The 16,706-nt window shown below is 37.4% G+C and overlaps 2 protein-coding genes across 2 annotated transcripts; both read left to right on the top strand.

Annotated features, from left to right (window-relative positions):
• Positions 1-216: 216 nt before the first annotated feature.
• On the top strand, positions 217-12,344 carry LOC110804921 (uncharacterized). Its single transcript, XM_022010519.2, has 16 exons — positions 217-1,390; positions 1,545-3,179; positions 3,264-3,392; positions 3,474-3,665; positions 3,803-3,843; positions 4,002-4,290; positions 4,479-4,611; positions 4,770-4,979; positions 6,093-6,194; positions 7,087-7,280; positions 7,367-7,582; positions 7,720-7,995; positions 8,132-8,279; positions 8,396-8,529; positions 11,114-11,200; positions 11,290-12,344. Exons 1-16 carry the CDS (start codon positions 389-391, stop codon positions 11,374-11,376), a joined length of 4,875 nt encoding a protein of 1,624 aa, XP_021866211.2. The 5' UTR covers positions 217-388; the 3' UTR covers positions 11,377-12,344.
• Positions 12,345-14,088: 1,744 nt separating this feature from the next.
• On the top strand, positions 14,089-15,541 carry LOC110804928 (LOB domain-containing protein 27-like). The gene is made up of 2 exons (XM_022010529.2): positions 14,089-15,096; positions 15,248-15,541. Exons 1-2 carry the CDS (start codon positions 14,282-14,284, stop codon positions 15,354-15,356), a joined length of 924 nt encoding a protein of 307 aa, XP_021866221.2. The 5' UTR covers positions 14,089-14,281; the 3' UTR covers positions 15,357-15,541.
• Positions 15,542-16,706: the final 1,165 nt, after the last annotated feature.

The raw sequence follows: 16,706 nt of genomic DNA, 5'->3' as shown, positions 1-16,706 counted from the left end.
AAATGAGCCAATAATTTGGATCCTCACTTGACCACCAACAACACCACCACCATTTCTCTTCACTCACTCACTCAAATACTCAATCACTTGCATTTGTTTGGTAGGTGAGATTGCATATTTGGTGAATTGGTGGTATATTATTATTATATTATAAAAATAAAATAAAATACTATTAAAAAACTCTTACATATAAAAAGGCTCTCCAATATCCTCCCCCTTTTCCATTCCATTCTTCCTCGTTTTCTCTCTCTGTCGAACACCTTACACCTCACCGGCGAAATCTCTGCTCCTTTTTTATTTTCTCTCTCCTCTCGTTTTTCATATGAATCGACTCGACTGAGCCGGGCCCCACACACACACCCCGCTTACTTCTCCACTGCCCTAAACCATGGGCCACCACAAGAAACGCACCACCACTACCACCACCACAGGGAAACCCTCGTCACCACCACCACCACTGCCTCCGTCGACGCCTCCACTCAAGGAAATTGATTCTCCGGCGACTGAGTTAGCGAACACTTCCGCGATCAAGCTTGAGTGTGAGAAAGCCCTAAATGCTCTCCGTAGAGGTAACCACAACAAAGCGCTGCGTTTGATGAAGGAATCGAGTCATAAGTTTGATAGCTCTGCGCTTTTCCACCGTGTTCATGGGACTGTTGCTATGAAGGTCGCCGGGATTATTGACGATCCGAATACGAAGCAGAGGCATTTCCGAAACGCGGTTGAATCGGCTAGGAAGGCGGCGGCGTTGTCGCCGAATTCGATTGAGTTTGCTCATTTTTATGCGAATTTGATATTTGACAATGCCAGCGATGGGAAGGATTATGAGGAGGTTGTTAATGAGTGTGAGAGGGCGTTGGCGATTGAGAACCCTATTGATCCTATCAAGGATAATTTGAGTAATAATCAGCAGGCGGAGGATAAGTTGTTGGCCAATTTGACTCCCGAGGTGAGGATTGCACAGGTGCAAGGGGAGCTCAGGGGACTGATCCAGAAGTCGAATATTGCTTCGATTTCGACATGGATGAAGCATTTGGGAGGGCCGCCTGGGCAGGAGAGTTTTAGGTTGATTCCGCTAAGGAGGTTGGCGGAGGATCCTTTGGATTCAAGGTACTTCTCGACGAGTAATTCAAATGCTAGAAGGCCGAATGAGATTAAGAAGGCTACCAAGACGCCCGAGGAGAGGAGGAAGGAAATTGAAGTTAGGGTTGCTGCTGCTAGGTTGTTGCAACAGAAGTCTGAGCAGGGTCAGGATGCTGAAGAGGGGACAAATGGCGGTGGTTCGCAATCCAGTAGTTTGGTGTCTGGGAATGGTGTGAGTAAGGTTGCTGATAGGAGAAGACATGGGACCGCTAAAAGGAATTCTACCTTTTCCGAGCGGAAAGATCAGGTGAATCCATTGTTTTGTTCATGTTAAGAATTCATATTTTTTTTATGCCATTTTTCGTTCATGTCAAGAATTCACTATGTTTGATTAAAATTGCATTAGTATTGTAAAGTGGATGTTTTATGAGATTGAATTGTCGACAATGCATAAATTGCAGGTGAGGTCATTTTGGAACTCAATGAGTTCCGAAGCGAAGAGGGGGTCGTTGAGTGTTAGGGTTAGTGATCTTAGGGCACATTTTAGTAATTTTTCTAATAAGGATGGAGGTCAAGCGTGTGAGGTTTTGTCGGAGGCTCTTGAGTTTGGTGAAATTAATAAGACATGGAAGTTTTGGGCATGCTGTCGTTGTGGGGAAAAGTTTTCGCGGGCTGATGCTCACATGCAGCATTTAGTTCAGGAGCATTTGGGGAACCAATTGCCAAGAGTGCAATCTGCTGTGCCGCGGAATGTTGATAATGAGTGGGCAGATATGCTTTTTAGTTGTTCTTGGAAACCCCTGGATTTGACTGCCTCAGTTCGGATGCTTGAAGATCAGTCAAAATCTGAAGACTTCGAGTTTTCTGGCAGGGAAAACGGTAAGGAGCGAATTGATGACTGCTGGAGCGACCATTTTGGCTCTGATGAAGTGTGGGAGTCATTCCCAGAGAAGAAGAGCCTGGCTGATGGCTGCAATGGCGGTTTTTGGGAGAGTAAAGAGTACGATGAGGATTCAAACATCGAATGCAAAACATGTGATATTAAAGAAGGTTCCAAGGTGTATAATCTTCCAAATAGCTGGCCTTTATCTGATGATATTGAGCGAGCGAAGTTGCTTGAGAGGATCAGCTTGTTATTCCAAGTGCTGATCAGGCATAGATGTCTTGCTGTGACTCATCTCCATAAAGTGATACACTCTACCATGGAGGAGTTACATACTCTTTATCCTGGCTCACAGATTCTAAGCTCTGGTGTGGATAATACCCCTCTGTGCATGCGCTTTTTGGGAGCTGAACCGCTGAAGAAGATAATTAAGTTTTTGCAGGATGTGTCTTATGCTTGTGGTATAGGTAGATACCCCGAAAAAGTCGCTCCAGATGATTCCAGTAACTGCTCCCAAGTTTCTGATTGCGAGGAAAGAATCATGCTCGATGATGATGCATCGTCCCTCTTATTGGATGAGAGCTTACTGAATTTTGATGCCACAAAAAATGCTGTGGGTTTAGGATATTCTATTGGTGTCTCTGAGAAGGATGTTCAATCTGGTTCTGATTCTTTTTTGTCCTGGATATATGCTGGCTCTTCTAGTGGGGAACAGCTAGCAACATGGTGCAGACTTAGAGAAGAAAGATCACAGCAAGGTATGGAATTGCTGCAGATGCTGGAGAAGGAATTTGGCCATCTTCAGAGCTTATGCGATAGGAAATATGAGAATCTGGGCTATGAAGAAGCTCTGCAAGGATTGGAGGAGCTTTGTGTGGAAGAAAGCAAAAAGAGGGAGCACATTACTGAATTTTCTTATCGTAGCTATGATTCACTCCTCAGGAAGCGCAGAGATGAGCTTGTTGAAGGTGAAAACGAAGTTATGTTTGTCAGCAACAGGATGGAGCTGGATGTCATCTCGAATGTCTTGAAGGATGCGGAAACTCTCAGTGCTAATCAATTTGGATACGAAGACACCTACGGTGGGGTAACTTCACATTTGTATGACTTGGAAGCTGGTGAAGATGACTGGAGATCAAAGGACTATCTTCATCAGGTGGACACATGCATTGAGATTATTCTTCATAGACAAAAGGAACATATGTCTTTGGAGGTTGGTGTTTTTTGCTTGTTGATTCCCGTCAAATCTAATCTGTATTTTTTTAGGAATTGTTATCTTACCTTTTTAGCCATGCAGCTGTCTAAAATTGATGCAAGAATACTGCGGAATGTGGCCAGCATGCATCAACTGGAGCTTAAGCTTGAACCTGTTTCTTCCTTTGATTACCGTTCTGTATTATTGCCTCTTGTGAAGTCATTCATGCGGGTTTGTGCCGACCTTGTTTGTCTTTGTTCCATATGATATGTACCTACTTTTAACTTACTAAGTCTTGTATATCTTTTAAAGGCACACTTGGAAGATCTCGCAGAGAAAGATGCCACAGAGAAATCCGATGCAGCAAGAGAAGCATTCTTGGCAGAACTGGCTCTTGATTCTAAGAACGGCAGCGGAGGTGGAAATGACAACCCAAAACAAATACAAGAAAAGATGAAGGACAAGAAAAAAAATAAAGATTCCAGGAGAAGCAAGGATTTAAAAGTATGCTTTCTAGTTACAAGGCTTCTAATTTTACCATGCCCTCAAAGTTTTGTAGCTTTCCTTTATACAATTTCTGTTCCAATCTTGATAACATGAGCGGGTCTTCATACTCTTTTGATACTCTCATGTTCCTGCAGGTTGGCAGCTTTAACGAGCAGCTTGAGCCTTCTGAACAATTGTATGTGTATGCCTAATTATCGTATTCATCTGCCTTTATTTGGTCACCTGTTAGAGGACATTCTTGCCGAGTTCTTTCATTTTATTCTTCCTTTTAACCTTTGTTTGGTAACCTAAGTGATTTTACAGATTATTATAATGTGTATATTTCTGCTGCAGCTCTCTTGGAGTTTCATCCGACGGTGATAATGTGGAAACTGACCTAAAAAGGGACGATGGCCTTAAAGAACAGGAGGAAGAATTTCGAAGAAAGATTGAGCTTGAGGCAGAAGAGAGAAAACTTGAAGAAACTTTGGAGTATCAGAGACGACTAGAGAATGAGGCAAAACAGAAGCTTCTTGCGGAGCAGCATAGAAGAAATGCTGTTGCAGCCTCTCAAAATGTTGAGCTGTACATAGGCGATGTTCCTTTGGATCCTAGCTCCATAGTAGCTATACCCTTTAAGCAAGTATGATCCCTTTTCCTTCTTGTCTTTTGGTCTTAAAATTTTGGGATATAATAATTAAGTGGGGCTTTTATTTTTTGGCCCTCGTCTCTATGGAGAAGGAATGCATTTAAATTGGGATATGATATCACCTAGTTTCATAAAAATAAAATAGTTCTAGTGGGATTAATACTCCTTCCAACTTAATGCAGGACCAACTGGTGTCGAAGAACGTTGTCGAAAAAAATATAGATAGTCTGGAGAGGAATCTGAGGGATGGCAGTGATAGCGCTGGTATTGCTAATGATGAGTGTGATAGAAGTGCTAGAAGTCGTCTTAAACAAGGTAAAGATCATAGCTTTCTTTTTTTCAGAAATATCTTTGCTTGAGATTGCTTAAAGGCATATTTATACAGACCACAGGTATGATAAAAAAAAGAGGATTCATGTAGAAGTTGCCTTTTGCATCTGAATTGATGAGGATGTGCGGCTCTCATTTTGTAGGATCATCTGATGGAGAAATTCCAAATGGAGTTTCGCCTTCTGAACGTCGTGTTGGAAGGAAAGGGAAGCGCAGGAGCTCCACAAAACTAACAGAAGGAAGGTATCAAGCTGATTCCTATGGAAAGGAGAATGTTAAAGTTGAGAATTCAACTGCTGATGTAAAGCAAAAAGATCAAGTCTGGAATCAGGATGATGGTCTCAGTCGCAGTGGTAAGATTTCCTAAGTCTTCTATCAACTAGGATGTCATATCCCATTGCCCTTTCGTTTTCTCCTGCATGACTAATTGCAGTTGCAAGTAACCTCTCTACTGTTTCTTGCCCTGCCACTATTAACAAATTGAAATATATACGCCTGCCGTTGGCTAAGTTGAAACTTAGTGGACAACTTCATCCATGTTCTCTACTGTTTCTCTCTCTCTCTCTCTCTCTCTCTCTCTCTCATTAGTTAGGTGGTATCCCAGATGCGATTTGTTGCCTTGGACCAAAATTTGTCAACTTTTTTGAGTTGTTAATTCTCGAGTTTATGGGTTTGGGTGATATATGTTGAGAGCGGAGGAAAATCACTGCGGACCGCACCTGAATTGGACCAGAAAACTATGAATGATAGAGTGATATTTAATTATTTATCAATTTTCCGTTGTAAACTAATTTTCATTAGACATACCTGACCTGAGAGTTTGACCTAACCCAGTCGAACAGAATCTACTCTTTGCCTGAACATGACACAGGACAAATAGATCCGAAGTAAACCTTTTTGCCACCTCAAGTTGGTGGTCTTGGTGGATGGTTGCATCCAACTAATCCAATAGAAAAAGAAAAAAAATATTGTTTCCTGATTTGTACTTCCAAGATCAAACCCTTTATATTTCCTTTTATTCCTTGACAGTTTTGGTAGATCTTTAGATGGTGGTAATGGTGATGGTGAGGATTGGATCATGCCTCCATGGCCTTATGTGAGGGTATAGAGGAGTTTGAGGGAATTGTTAAGCTGTTGTTAACCCTCGAGAGCAGGTTTTAGGTATAAGGAATAAGAATTCGAGAGCTAAAGGGTAACCCAAGAAGAAAAGTGAGGACAGCGGATTATGAAACTGCTAAACTCTAAACTAACTACAGGAAAAGATGGTGTTTAGGGACCTTAGGCATATTAAGAACTGGAGAATATAAAAGGACTCTTTGGAAGTGAAACTTCCCCCCTCTGACAACATTAAGTTTTACCATATGGAAATGTTGGTTATTTCTCTCTGAATTTTTTTCAACGCCTAGCCAGTTTATGGTCTGTTTCTGGGAATGAACTAATGATTTTTGAGCTTGTATGTAAATCAGTTGGAGATGGTGGGACAAAGACACTTCGACAATTACAAGCTGAAGAAGACGAGGAGGAAAGGTTTCAAGCAGACTTGAAGAAAGCTGTACGACAAAGCTTAGGTAAAAACCTTTTGCTTTCATTGCAAGATATTTAATTTATTGTGAATTTGTGGTACACGTTCTTAATTTCTGACCTAAATTGTTATTTTTTGAATGGAAAATGGGATTAGAGTTTCCTGTATATGTGTGCGTGTGTGTACATGAATATCTTTATGTTTTTTCTGTTAGTTAACCACAAGCATATGGGTTATGGATGTATTTAATTTTGATATTGTAAGGTGCAAGTTGATTTGTAACATCCTTAATTTTATGGTGGTGATTGTCTTGTTCGATGTTGGTTCGTTACACATAGGAGCCATATTATTCTTTGTTGCTTGTTAAAATATAATGAGTAGGCGCTTGGTTATTTTTTTGCAATTGAGTCCGTGCGTTGTACTCCGTATATTAGATATTGGTGAGTTATACTTGGGTGAAAGATCATTGTTTTTAATTACGAATATGTCGCACCTCACACTTACAAATACTTTGCTCCAAGGCGTTTCTTCTTTATAGATTGTATCCCATCCTAGCTTAGGTGAGTATTTCTTTTTTGTTTATTTGTCTTTGGTGAATTCTTTAAACTCAATGCTTTCTTTACATTACTTCATAATTTTGCTTTTATGTCAACTCTGGAATCTGATTTTGGGTCATGTCATTATCATGGCTTCATTAACCTATTATTGTGGTTGCTTAGAAGAACGCAGTAGTTATAAATCTAAATGTCATATGATATACTCACATATACACATTGAGGTATTAGTGAAAATCGCGAGCTAATATATTATTTTAGATTTCCCCTTGAATTTTAGATTTCCCCTTGATTTTTTAAACATTGTGCTTATTGATTCCCGCTCTATTGGCTTCAACAAGTGAGGATCTTAGTATTAAATCTCTTCTGAATTTTTTGTGCCAGATACATTTCAATCCCGTAAGAACCTGCCTTTGGTTCCAAATTCTAGGGTGGTACAACAAATGCAGAATGGGGATTTCTTGGGAACAGAAACGGGTGAATTGATTAGCGTAAACGTGAATGAAATGGATTCTGTAGGTGCAGGACTGCAGAATGAAATTGGTGAATACAATTGTTTCTTAAACGTGATCATTCAGGTTTGTAAAATCGCTCACTTGACATTTATTTTCACTTCAGCTGCCTGCAGCTAGTTTGGCCTGATTTTTCAACTGGCTGTTTGTAGTCCCTGTGGCATCTTAAGCGATTTCGAGATGAGTTTTTGAGAAGATCACCGGCTGAGCATATTCATGTGGGAGATCCTTGTGTTGTTTGTGCATTGTTTGATATTTTAACAGCCTTAAGTGTTGCATCTGACGGTACAAAAAGCGAACCAGTGGCCGCTACTACTTTGAGGATTGCCCTGAGTAATCTATATCCAGAAAGTAATTTCTTTCAGGAGGTAAGTGAATACTGGATTTATAGCGGAGGATAGCGGACAATATTAGATTTTTTGTTTAGTTATTTCAAAACTAATTTTTCTCCTGTAAGGGTATATTTTTTTTTTTTGAGACTGATCCAGTTTCCTGCAATTAACAGGGCGAAATGAATGATGCTTCCGAAGTGTTGGCAGTAATATTTGAATGCCTGCATCGATCATTTATTTCTGGTCCAGGCAGTTCTGATAGTGAATCAGTAGAAAGCAACTGCTTGGGGTCTTGGGATTGTTCCAGCCCTTCTTGTATAGCACATACTCTATTTGGAATGGACATCTTCGAACGAATGAATTGCTATAATTGTGGTTTGGAGTCCAGGCATCTGAAGTACACTTCTTTCTTTCATAATATTAATGCCAGTGCCCTGCGAACAATGAAGGCATGTCTTTTAGTGTGACATTATTGTATACAAAAAACTATTTTCTTGTCTTATGCTGCGTTTCCTTTTTCTGATTAGGACTCAAACAATTTTGTCCATTCTTCATAGCTTTTGTTAACTCCCTACTATATTTCAGGTAATGTATGCAGAAAATTCATTCGATGAGCTGTTAAACTTTGTTGAGATGAACCATCAATTAGCTTGTGACTTAGAAGGTGGTGGGTGTGGGAAGTTTAATCATATTCATCACATTCTCTCGAATCCTCCTCATATCTTTACTACAGGTTACTTCTAGATTCTCTCTGCTCTTTGAAAATTATTTCTTTTTTGCATTTAGCATCTTGGTGTTTTGTAAACTGCTCGTGGAAACCTGTATTTGATTTCCTTTTTTGTCTTGCAGTTCTTGGTTGGCAAAATACATGCGAGAGTGTTGATGACATAACAGCGACCTTGGCAGCCTTGTCTACTGAGATAGACATCAATGTTCTTTACCGTGGTCTAGATCCCAAGCATGTGCATCGTCTGGTGTCTGTGGTATGTATCTGTATCTAGGTCTTAACGGTGAATCTCGTATAATGTAGCAACATACTTCCTCCGTTTATTTTTAGTTGCAACATTTTGACTTTTACACTATTCACTTGGGCTCTGTTTGGTTCAACTTATTTTGTCTGAAATTTTTAATCCGAATTTATTTTATCTGAACTTACTTTGTCTGAAAAAATTTATTTTGTGTCAAATTGTCTTGAATTTTTTTTATTTTGTCTGAACTTATTTTTGTATGAAGTCCAAATAAGTTAAAATAAGTGGCTTTAGTGATTATACTAAAGAAAGAAACATAGTTTGAGATCTTGTTAGTTTCGTCTCAATATATACTTTTAAAGTATCAACCTTTTGCAATATTTAGTAACTAAGATATTAATGGTTGAATTTATGTGTTGGCAAGCAGAAACATATAAACGCTGCAACTAAAAATAACGGAGGAAGTACTTATGTTATGGTCCTTTCTACCTTTTCGAAAGGAGAGAAATTATATTGGAAAGCTGTGCTATTTGGCTCTTGACTGTTGGCTTTTGAGAAAGTGTTGCATATAGAAATTGAAATATTGTCAGTCGTTTTAAAAACTTTTTTTGGTTGATAGTTTCTTGGTTTAGTAGTAGTGTAGTACTGTATACGACCCTTTTCTTTCAATTCAAAATTAAGTAATAGTGTAGTAGTGTAGTACTGTATAAGACCCTTTCCTTTCAATTAAATTTTGTGACATGGCATACTAGGTCGCCCTTTATTATCTTTATGCTCCTGTAAATTTCTTTCTTTATAGGAAGATATATTAGTTTGTTCTTTTATGCTCCTTGTAACTTATTTATTAATTTTGAATTATACTAACTTAAAATTTTCTGAACACATAAAATTAATAAAAAAAGCTTACGTAGTATATAAATATGTATCTTTTGAAATGTTGTGTCAGAGTCTATATCCAATACTTGTACTCTTAAACCCCTCATTGCCTCTGAATTTAGAATTTCCCATGTCAGACTTTCGTATCCATACTCGACCTGTATCCTAGTCCAAGCATCGTGAGGTGAAATCCTACATTACATTCACATTCTTAGCAAAACTTAATTTAGTAGCATGATAAATATGCTACTAAATGTAATTTAATTTAGTATCATATCCTGAAATACGTACCATAGACCCCTGTATTGATATGAACGTGTCCTACCACATCGGCAAGATCAAAGACATTTCAACTTTAATTACCCTTTTCAACTTTCATACCCGGCCTTAGTTAATTGACAATTTATTCGTAAGCCTAAATGAGAAAGTCTAGGGTTTGGTAGCTTGGTGTCTGAAGACTGAATGCATCATTAAGCGGGGAATGGCTTCAGCTGATTCCCTCAGATATCCTGGAGCAGATTGATCTTTCGAGTAAATGGATAGGTTTGGAGAGAGTGGGAATAATATGGATAGTTGTTGACACCTCTATGCTTTGGTAATTTGGTATACATTGCTTTGAAAACTTCTTCAGTAATTTGGAGTGATCGAAATCAAAGATTTTTCTGAAAAAGGAAACTCCCAATTTCCAGCAACTTGCAAATAGCAATGACAACATTATCAGCAAGCATGGTGCACATCAATTGAAGTGGCTTTTGAAAAAGACCTATCTGCATAGGGGTAGTTACTAAATTGGGTGTACTCTTAAAAGGGCCTCTGATCTCCAGGCAAGTTGTGGAATCAAGCTGAATTGTGAAGGTAATTACCCTAGATGGATTGGAGACTCCTAGTCTTTCTAATCTTTCTTGGTACCCAGTGGAATCATTTTGCATTCTAGACTTTGGGATTAACCTTTTTTGCTACTTGACCAAAACATCCTTACGATGTGATGCACCTTTTTTCATTCTTGAAGGAATCTTCACGAGTAGGACTAGGAGAACTCCCTGAATTTATTTCATTAAAGGAGACCCAAGATAAAAGGACCTTTTACATATCCACGTCCGAAGGTTTCTAATTTTTTCCTCTTAAGGCTATGGAAGCAAAGTGAGTGTGAGTGTGATTGTTTGTGTGGTTATTAGGTTGGATAAGCTTGACACTTGTGACTTGTGAGAAAATTGCATGTTTGAAGGCCCAACATAGTACTGTTGTCTCATGTGTGTACTTGGTGAAATGCTAGTGCAGAGAGGGTTCACTTCTGTAGCATTATAATATGGAGAGTAATCTTTGGCAGACTCTTTGGTATTAGATGGGCTAGTTCAACTACTGTTTTAGATGATTTATAGAGCGATTATGAGTGCGTTAGGAGGGTATGAAAGGCATTTTATGGTAGTCTGCAATTGTCATCATTTAGTGACTGATTTGGTTGGAAAGGTACTGTATTATATCTTCAGTTTGCCTCTTTTATGGAAGCCAATTATAGCCTCCGCTTCTCTTTTGGCTTTTGCGGAGTATTGCCTGTGGCGTTTCCTGTCATGTCCGTCTTAGATATAACACGTGATTGAAGCTCTTATTTCCTTTTCACTTGATTTTAACATGCTTCTAGAGTTCTAGTCATCGGCTTCGTAATACCTTTTCATTCACTGGTGTTTTTTTTACTTATCTTGAAAGTTTTCCCCTTGATTTGCAGGTTTGCTACTATGGTCAACATTATCATTGCTTTGCTTATAATCATGACCATGAGAGATGGATTATGTATGATGACAAGACAGTGAAGGTAACCTCTTTTCTTTTTTTTTCCTTACCATCCACAGTTTTCATTGTTTCTTTTCATTCCTGAACTCGGGGTGGATGTTTGCTCATCAGGTTATCGGCACCTGGGAGGAGGTCCTTTCCATGTGTGAAAGAGGGCATTTACAACCTCAAGTTCTCTTTTATGAAGCGACAAACTGAATGATTTCAGGGCTGGTCATTGTAGTTGAAGAATGAGAGGTTTACGCCTAAATAATGGCTTGCTGAGAGCGTTTTGAATCCGTAAGTCACTAATATCTTTCAGAAAGTTGGAAAAGTTGGATGATTGAAATCCTAATTTCTGCTAGAAAGAGGATTAGAAAGATAAAAGTTTTGCTAAGAGTATCTGATACAACACCTATTCTTAGAACGGAGCCGAAACAATACTGACATGATATTGGTAGATGCTTTAACCTACTGCTGTGCAGTGTTATTGGTAAATGGAGGAGCATCAGCCATCGTCGGCCCCTACAATGTAAATTGTTGATGAGAGGTTCAAAGTATACAAGCGTACTTGCCTTATATAGTGGTTCTGAGGGAAGTTGGAGAATACCAAACTGGCTGCAATTATCATTATGGTTTATAGCAAAGATGATTTACCGCCTGCTATTCGGAAACAACAAATATATACGAAGTATTTAACTTACGGTTGATTCGTCTGCTCGCGTTCACCGGCTAAAAAGAGTGAGCATGCCCTTGGACAAAGAGAAGAAAATGTGGGGAATTTTTTGTATAGATACTGGTATCCCATGGAACTTGTTGCAGGCCAGAATAACTATTTTATATGAGAATTTTGATGATGAAGAAATTAGCAGATTGATTGTAGTATCCGTAATATAGGAAACTGATTTTCGCACACCAGCTTGTGAGTAGAGTACGGAAGACCGTCTCACAGTGGGTGTGCCAAAAATATTTCCATACTACACAGTACTAGTGTGTCTATTCTTGTAGCAAAACCCGGTGTTATGGGCATGGCATAACATCACTCATTTTTTCGATCATGTTCTTTTTTGGGGCTCCTTTAGAGTAAAGAACAAAATATGGGCCTTGGTTGATTACCCCCAAGTCTATGATGATGAAGAATGTTTTTTTTAATTCAAATAAAGAATGCATAGTGTAGTTATAAAGTTTCTTTTGGTTTCTATACAACAATCTACTACTCCGTATTAATACTCTTGTCCATCCAAGATAGGCTACGCCATATTATGTACTCCCTAATGCCTACAAGGAATGTGAGCTCTGGCTCCATATTGACTCCCAACAAGTTAGAGGTACCCCCTTTCAAACAACTCCACCTTTCCTACCATTCATACCCCTTCTCCCGTCTTGGTAAGATGGTTTCCTCCCCCACGGGAGCCTACAAACTCAATTTCGACGGTTCTTGCAAATTCCTTTCAGCAGCAGCAGGTGTCATCATCAGAGATAGCAATGGTAAAGTCTTTTCATGGCAGAAGCTTTGGCTCTTCACATAGGCACTCAAGAAGCGATCCGTCTTGGTATTCAAAATCTTCACATCGAAGGCGATAACTTGCTTGTTATTAATACGGTGAAAAAGGTCTGGAAAACGCCTTGGAAGCTACAAAACATTGTTCAAGACATCCAATTGCTTCTTCAGCAATTCCAAAATGTTCAGATTCAACACGTGTACAGAGAAGCCAACAGAGCGGCAGACTGGATTGCAAACGTTGGTCATCTCGTGTCCCATTCTATGTATATTGATTTTAGTAACAGTCCGTAGTTAGAGTCCATTGTAAATGATGATTACTTAGAGCATCTCTAATGGCAAGCTAGTTTGACAATTAGCTTGTTATGCCACATAAGATTTTAAGCTATTTTATTGTATAGCTAATTTATGCTTCAATGGCTAGCAAATAGCTTGTTATTTAAATTGGTCCTACTTATTCCACTTGTCAATTATTTATTTGAAAAATTTGGGAGCTAGTTGTCAAGCAAATTAGCTTGTTTAAGCTAATTTGCTTGGCCAAGCTAATTTATTATCTTCACTCCAATGGTCTAGCTATTAGCTTGAAACTTTTATAAATTTCAAGCTAGTCCCTAGCTACAACCATTGGAGATGCTCTTAGGAGTTACCCTCGTGCGGAGGGGCTCCTAAGTTTTTTCTTCTTATCTTATAAAAAAATAAAATGTACTCCCTAATATATATGTAGTACTATATAGTACTATTTCTGTCCCATAATTATAGTCCTGTTTTTATTTTTTGGTCATTATATTTTTCACTTTTTCATGTACTATGTTACTTTAAATGCATCGAAAACACAACACAACAAAAATATGTATTATAGTCAACTTTTCTATGTAATATAGTCCACTTTGCCATGTTTTATATTATGTTCTTTTTATGCAAACAAATTACCAACGTACTATATTTAACTTATCCATGAAATCCGTATTTTTAATCAAACAAGAATATAATTACGAATGGATGAAGTATATGCTTTGAAAGTCAAAAGCGATTATGCCAAAGTCCACCTTTACGTATAAGTAGGGAAATATTTACCAGAAAACAAAGCAGTCGTATTATAAATATGGCCTCACAATAATATTGACTTTGTATCCTCGAAAACAAGTAAGAAATAGAGAGGACCAAAAGCTATAACAAACTAACAAAGTGAACAAGTGAGAGCAAATGCTAATTCAGAAACTATATTCTATATTCTACTTTTCACGAAATTATAGGATTCTCCTAAAAATTTCTCATTAGTTGACCTCCCAACGGTCAGATTTCTTAAAACCAAGTTCAGTAAAATACAGTTACAACTTCCAATCTTTCCCTTTTTACCAAGTTTTTTTGTTTTTTTTTTTTACCTCCAATATTTTCGGTTATTTTAAGACTGTTTCAGATCACAAAAACAAAACAACCCAAAAAACAAACTACAACAAACTAACAAACAAATAATCAATCTGTTAGTTGCTTCAGTTTCCAGAAACTCACATCTTGTTTCATATTTCTACTTTTAAACTTTTGTATAAGGTATAAGAAAACAAATTCTGATCAAATTTAGAGTTTTTTGGGGTGGGGGGTTGTTGGGTTGGGTTGTTCAGAGAAATGACCCTTAAAGGTGGCAGCAACCAAGCTTGCGCCGCGTGCAAATACCAACGGAGGAAGTGCGCACCGGACTGCATACTCGCCCCTTACTTCCCTCCTGATCAACATAAAATGTTCTTGAATGTCCATAAACTTTTTGGGGTTAAAAAGATCCAAAAACTACTACAAATCCTACACCCAACCCAACAAAATGAAGCAATGAGTTCCATCATTTACCAAGCCAATGTTCGTGATCGTTTCCCGGTGTTTGGATGTGTTGAGGTAATTCAACTCTTAAAAAATCAAATTCATCAATGTGAGCAAGAACTTTTATCTGTTCATTCCATACTTAACCTGTACCGGAACCAACACGAACAACAACAGCCAGTTTCATCTAATGGTGTTCCATTTACTGATTTTAACGCGGCTTCACAGTTACAGTTGGGAATGGCACCCCCAATTAACAATGATTTGTCCTGTTACCCCCTTAATACTTTGGTTCATGAACAACAGTACAATTCAGATAATATGGTACCTGTTTCGCAGAATCACTCGTATTCTAGCAGTAGCAGTCCATATAACTCTGGTTATTTTGATGTTAAAGAAACTGTGTTGAACTCGATGTGGATCCAACAACAAGGAGGTGATGATAATAACAATAGCAGCGACAATGATAATGGGAATATGATGCCTATACAATCACAGTTGGTGGTGACATCAGAATCAACGGCGAATCAGCAGGATGCATTTCAGGATTACAATGACATGCACCCGTACTTTGATACCGTAGATGATCGACAATCATACATTGATTCTAAAGAAACATATGATTCAAGGTAAATATATTGGTCTTTGATTTATTTATGCAACAAATATCACATATTGTACTCATCACGTTAGAGAATATGCAGAATTTAGGAAATCAACTCTGTTCTTCACTAGTTTCCCATTTGAAACTAATTTTCCATACTGGATGTGTATATGCAGCCCTGAATCATCAGCGAAAGATATAACACAATTTACAGTCACAGAGCATGTCGGCGAGAATGAATTGAAGACTGCTGCTGCATACTTCAGTCTTACCAGTGTCAACTAATGACATTGATAGGCATTTAGGCAATTTTGGTCAGGAATGTTTTTTCTAGTCCTTAACTTCTCTATACTGGTAAATTTTTTCATTTCTTTGTTCATTTGACACATGAATAATATGTTATCCACGATATTACTGTATTTATTCCTTCAACAATAACATAAATGAAATGAAAGGCATTTTATACTGTATGCTCACACAGACAAAATGACATGATGATAGTTACACCCTTCTAAAATCATAACAGAAATCTAATAGTATAATAGTATTATTAATAGTTCTCAAATGACAATATCAGCAAAATCATACAGAAAGAATCATTCTTATAATACATGATTTGATGGGAGTCATCCTAATAATCTAATATCTGATTTACCACACAGCTCTTGATGTTATGAGCATAAGAAGAGGGAACAAATACAAATATAGGAGGACATATATATCAATTCATTGTGTACTTGTAGTAGCAGCTGAAGAAAACTTCTAAAAAAAGTGCAGTTGAATATATCTCAAACATCCAAACAACAAATATTTCTGGTTAAGCTATTATCATAATTCATAAACTAAAATGCTTATCCCCTTATACTAACTAAATCTAATTCCAATCAGAATATCATAAACTAAAATCACACACAAAGATGATATTCAATACTCTCTTCTTTCCAAAATAATCATCTTCTCAGCCATTTTGGTATATCCCGTAAAGATCTTTCTACGGGGTAAATATTTGTAATAGTCTAAAATACCCTTCATAACTTTATCATAAAATTGAATTAATTAAAAAATCGTTTGTTTTATGACATTGAATTTAATTAATTTTAGTCGATTATTTAATGCAAATCACCAATTAAGAAAGTTTAATACAAATCATAGATTGAATCATGCAATCTCTAAAAAAAGACATAAAAGAAAATTAGTCAATTCATACTACTTACCAACTATATTAACATTAACTAGCTTTTGAGCCATTTTATTAGTGGTTGTTAAGCCATCTTTTAAATTGTTAATTTTATTGAGGGTTTGTGATTTTGATTAATTGGAATATATGATTTATATATGAGTTAAATTTAAATTTAAAATTAGATAAATTCGATGGTGACTTAATATTGAGTGTTAAAGAGGGAGATGGAGTTGAAGATGTTAAAAAAATATATGAACTAAATGGTGAATTGGTGTTGAATGAGGAAGATGAAGGGGATAAGGTGTTGAAACTTTAAAATATTTCGTATAACAAAATGAAAAATTGGAAAAAGAAAATTATGGACGAAAGATAGGTGACACGAGTCATCTAATGGTCTATGATTTTCTTTTTAAAATAGTAGTTATAGATTGTAAAATAAAATAAAATGACATAAA

Source organism: Spinacia oleracea, chromosome 5 (assembly GCF_020520425.1).
Source record: "Spinacia oleracea cultivar Varoflay chromosome 5, BTI_SOV_V1, whole genome shotgun sequence".
NCBI classification, from domain to species: Eukaryota; Viridiplantae; Streptophyta; class Magnoliopsida; order Caryophyllales; family Amaranthaceae; genus Spinacia; species Spinacia oleracea.
This window is presented reverse-complemented; position numbering and strand designations above follow the sequence as displayed.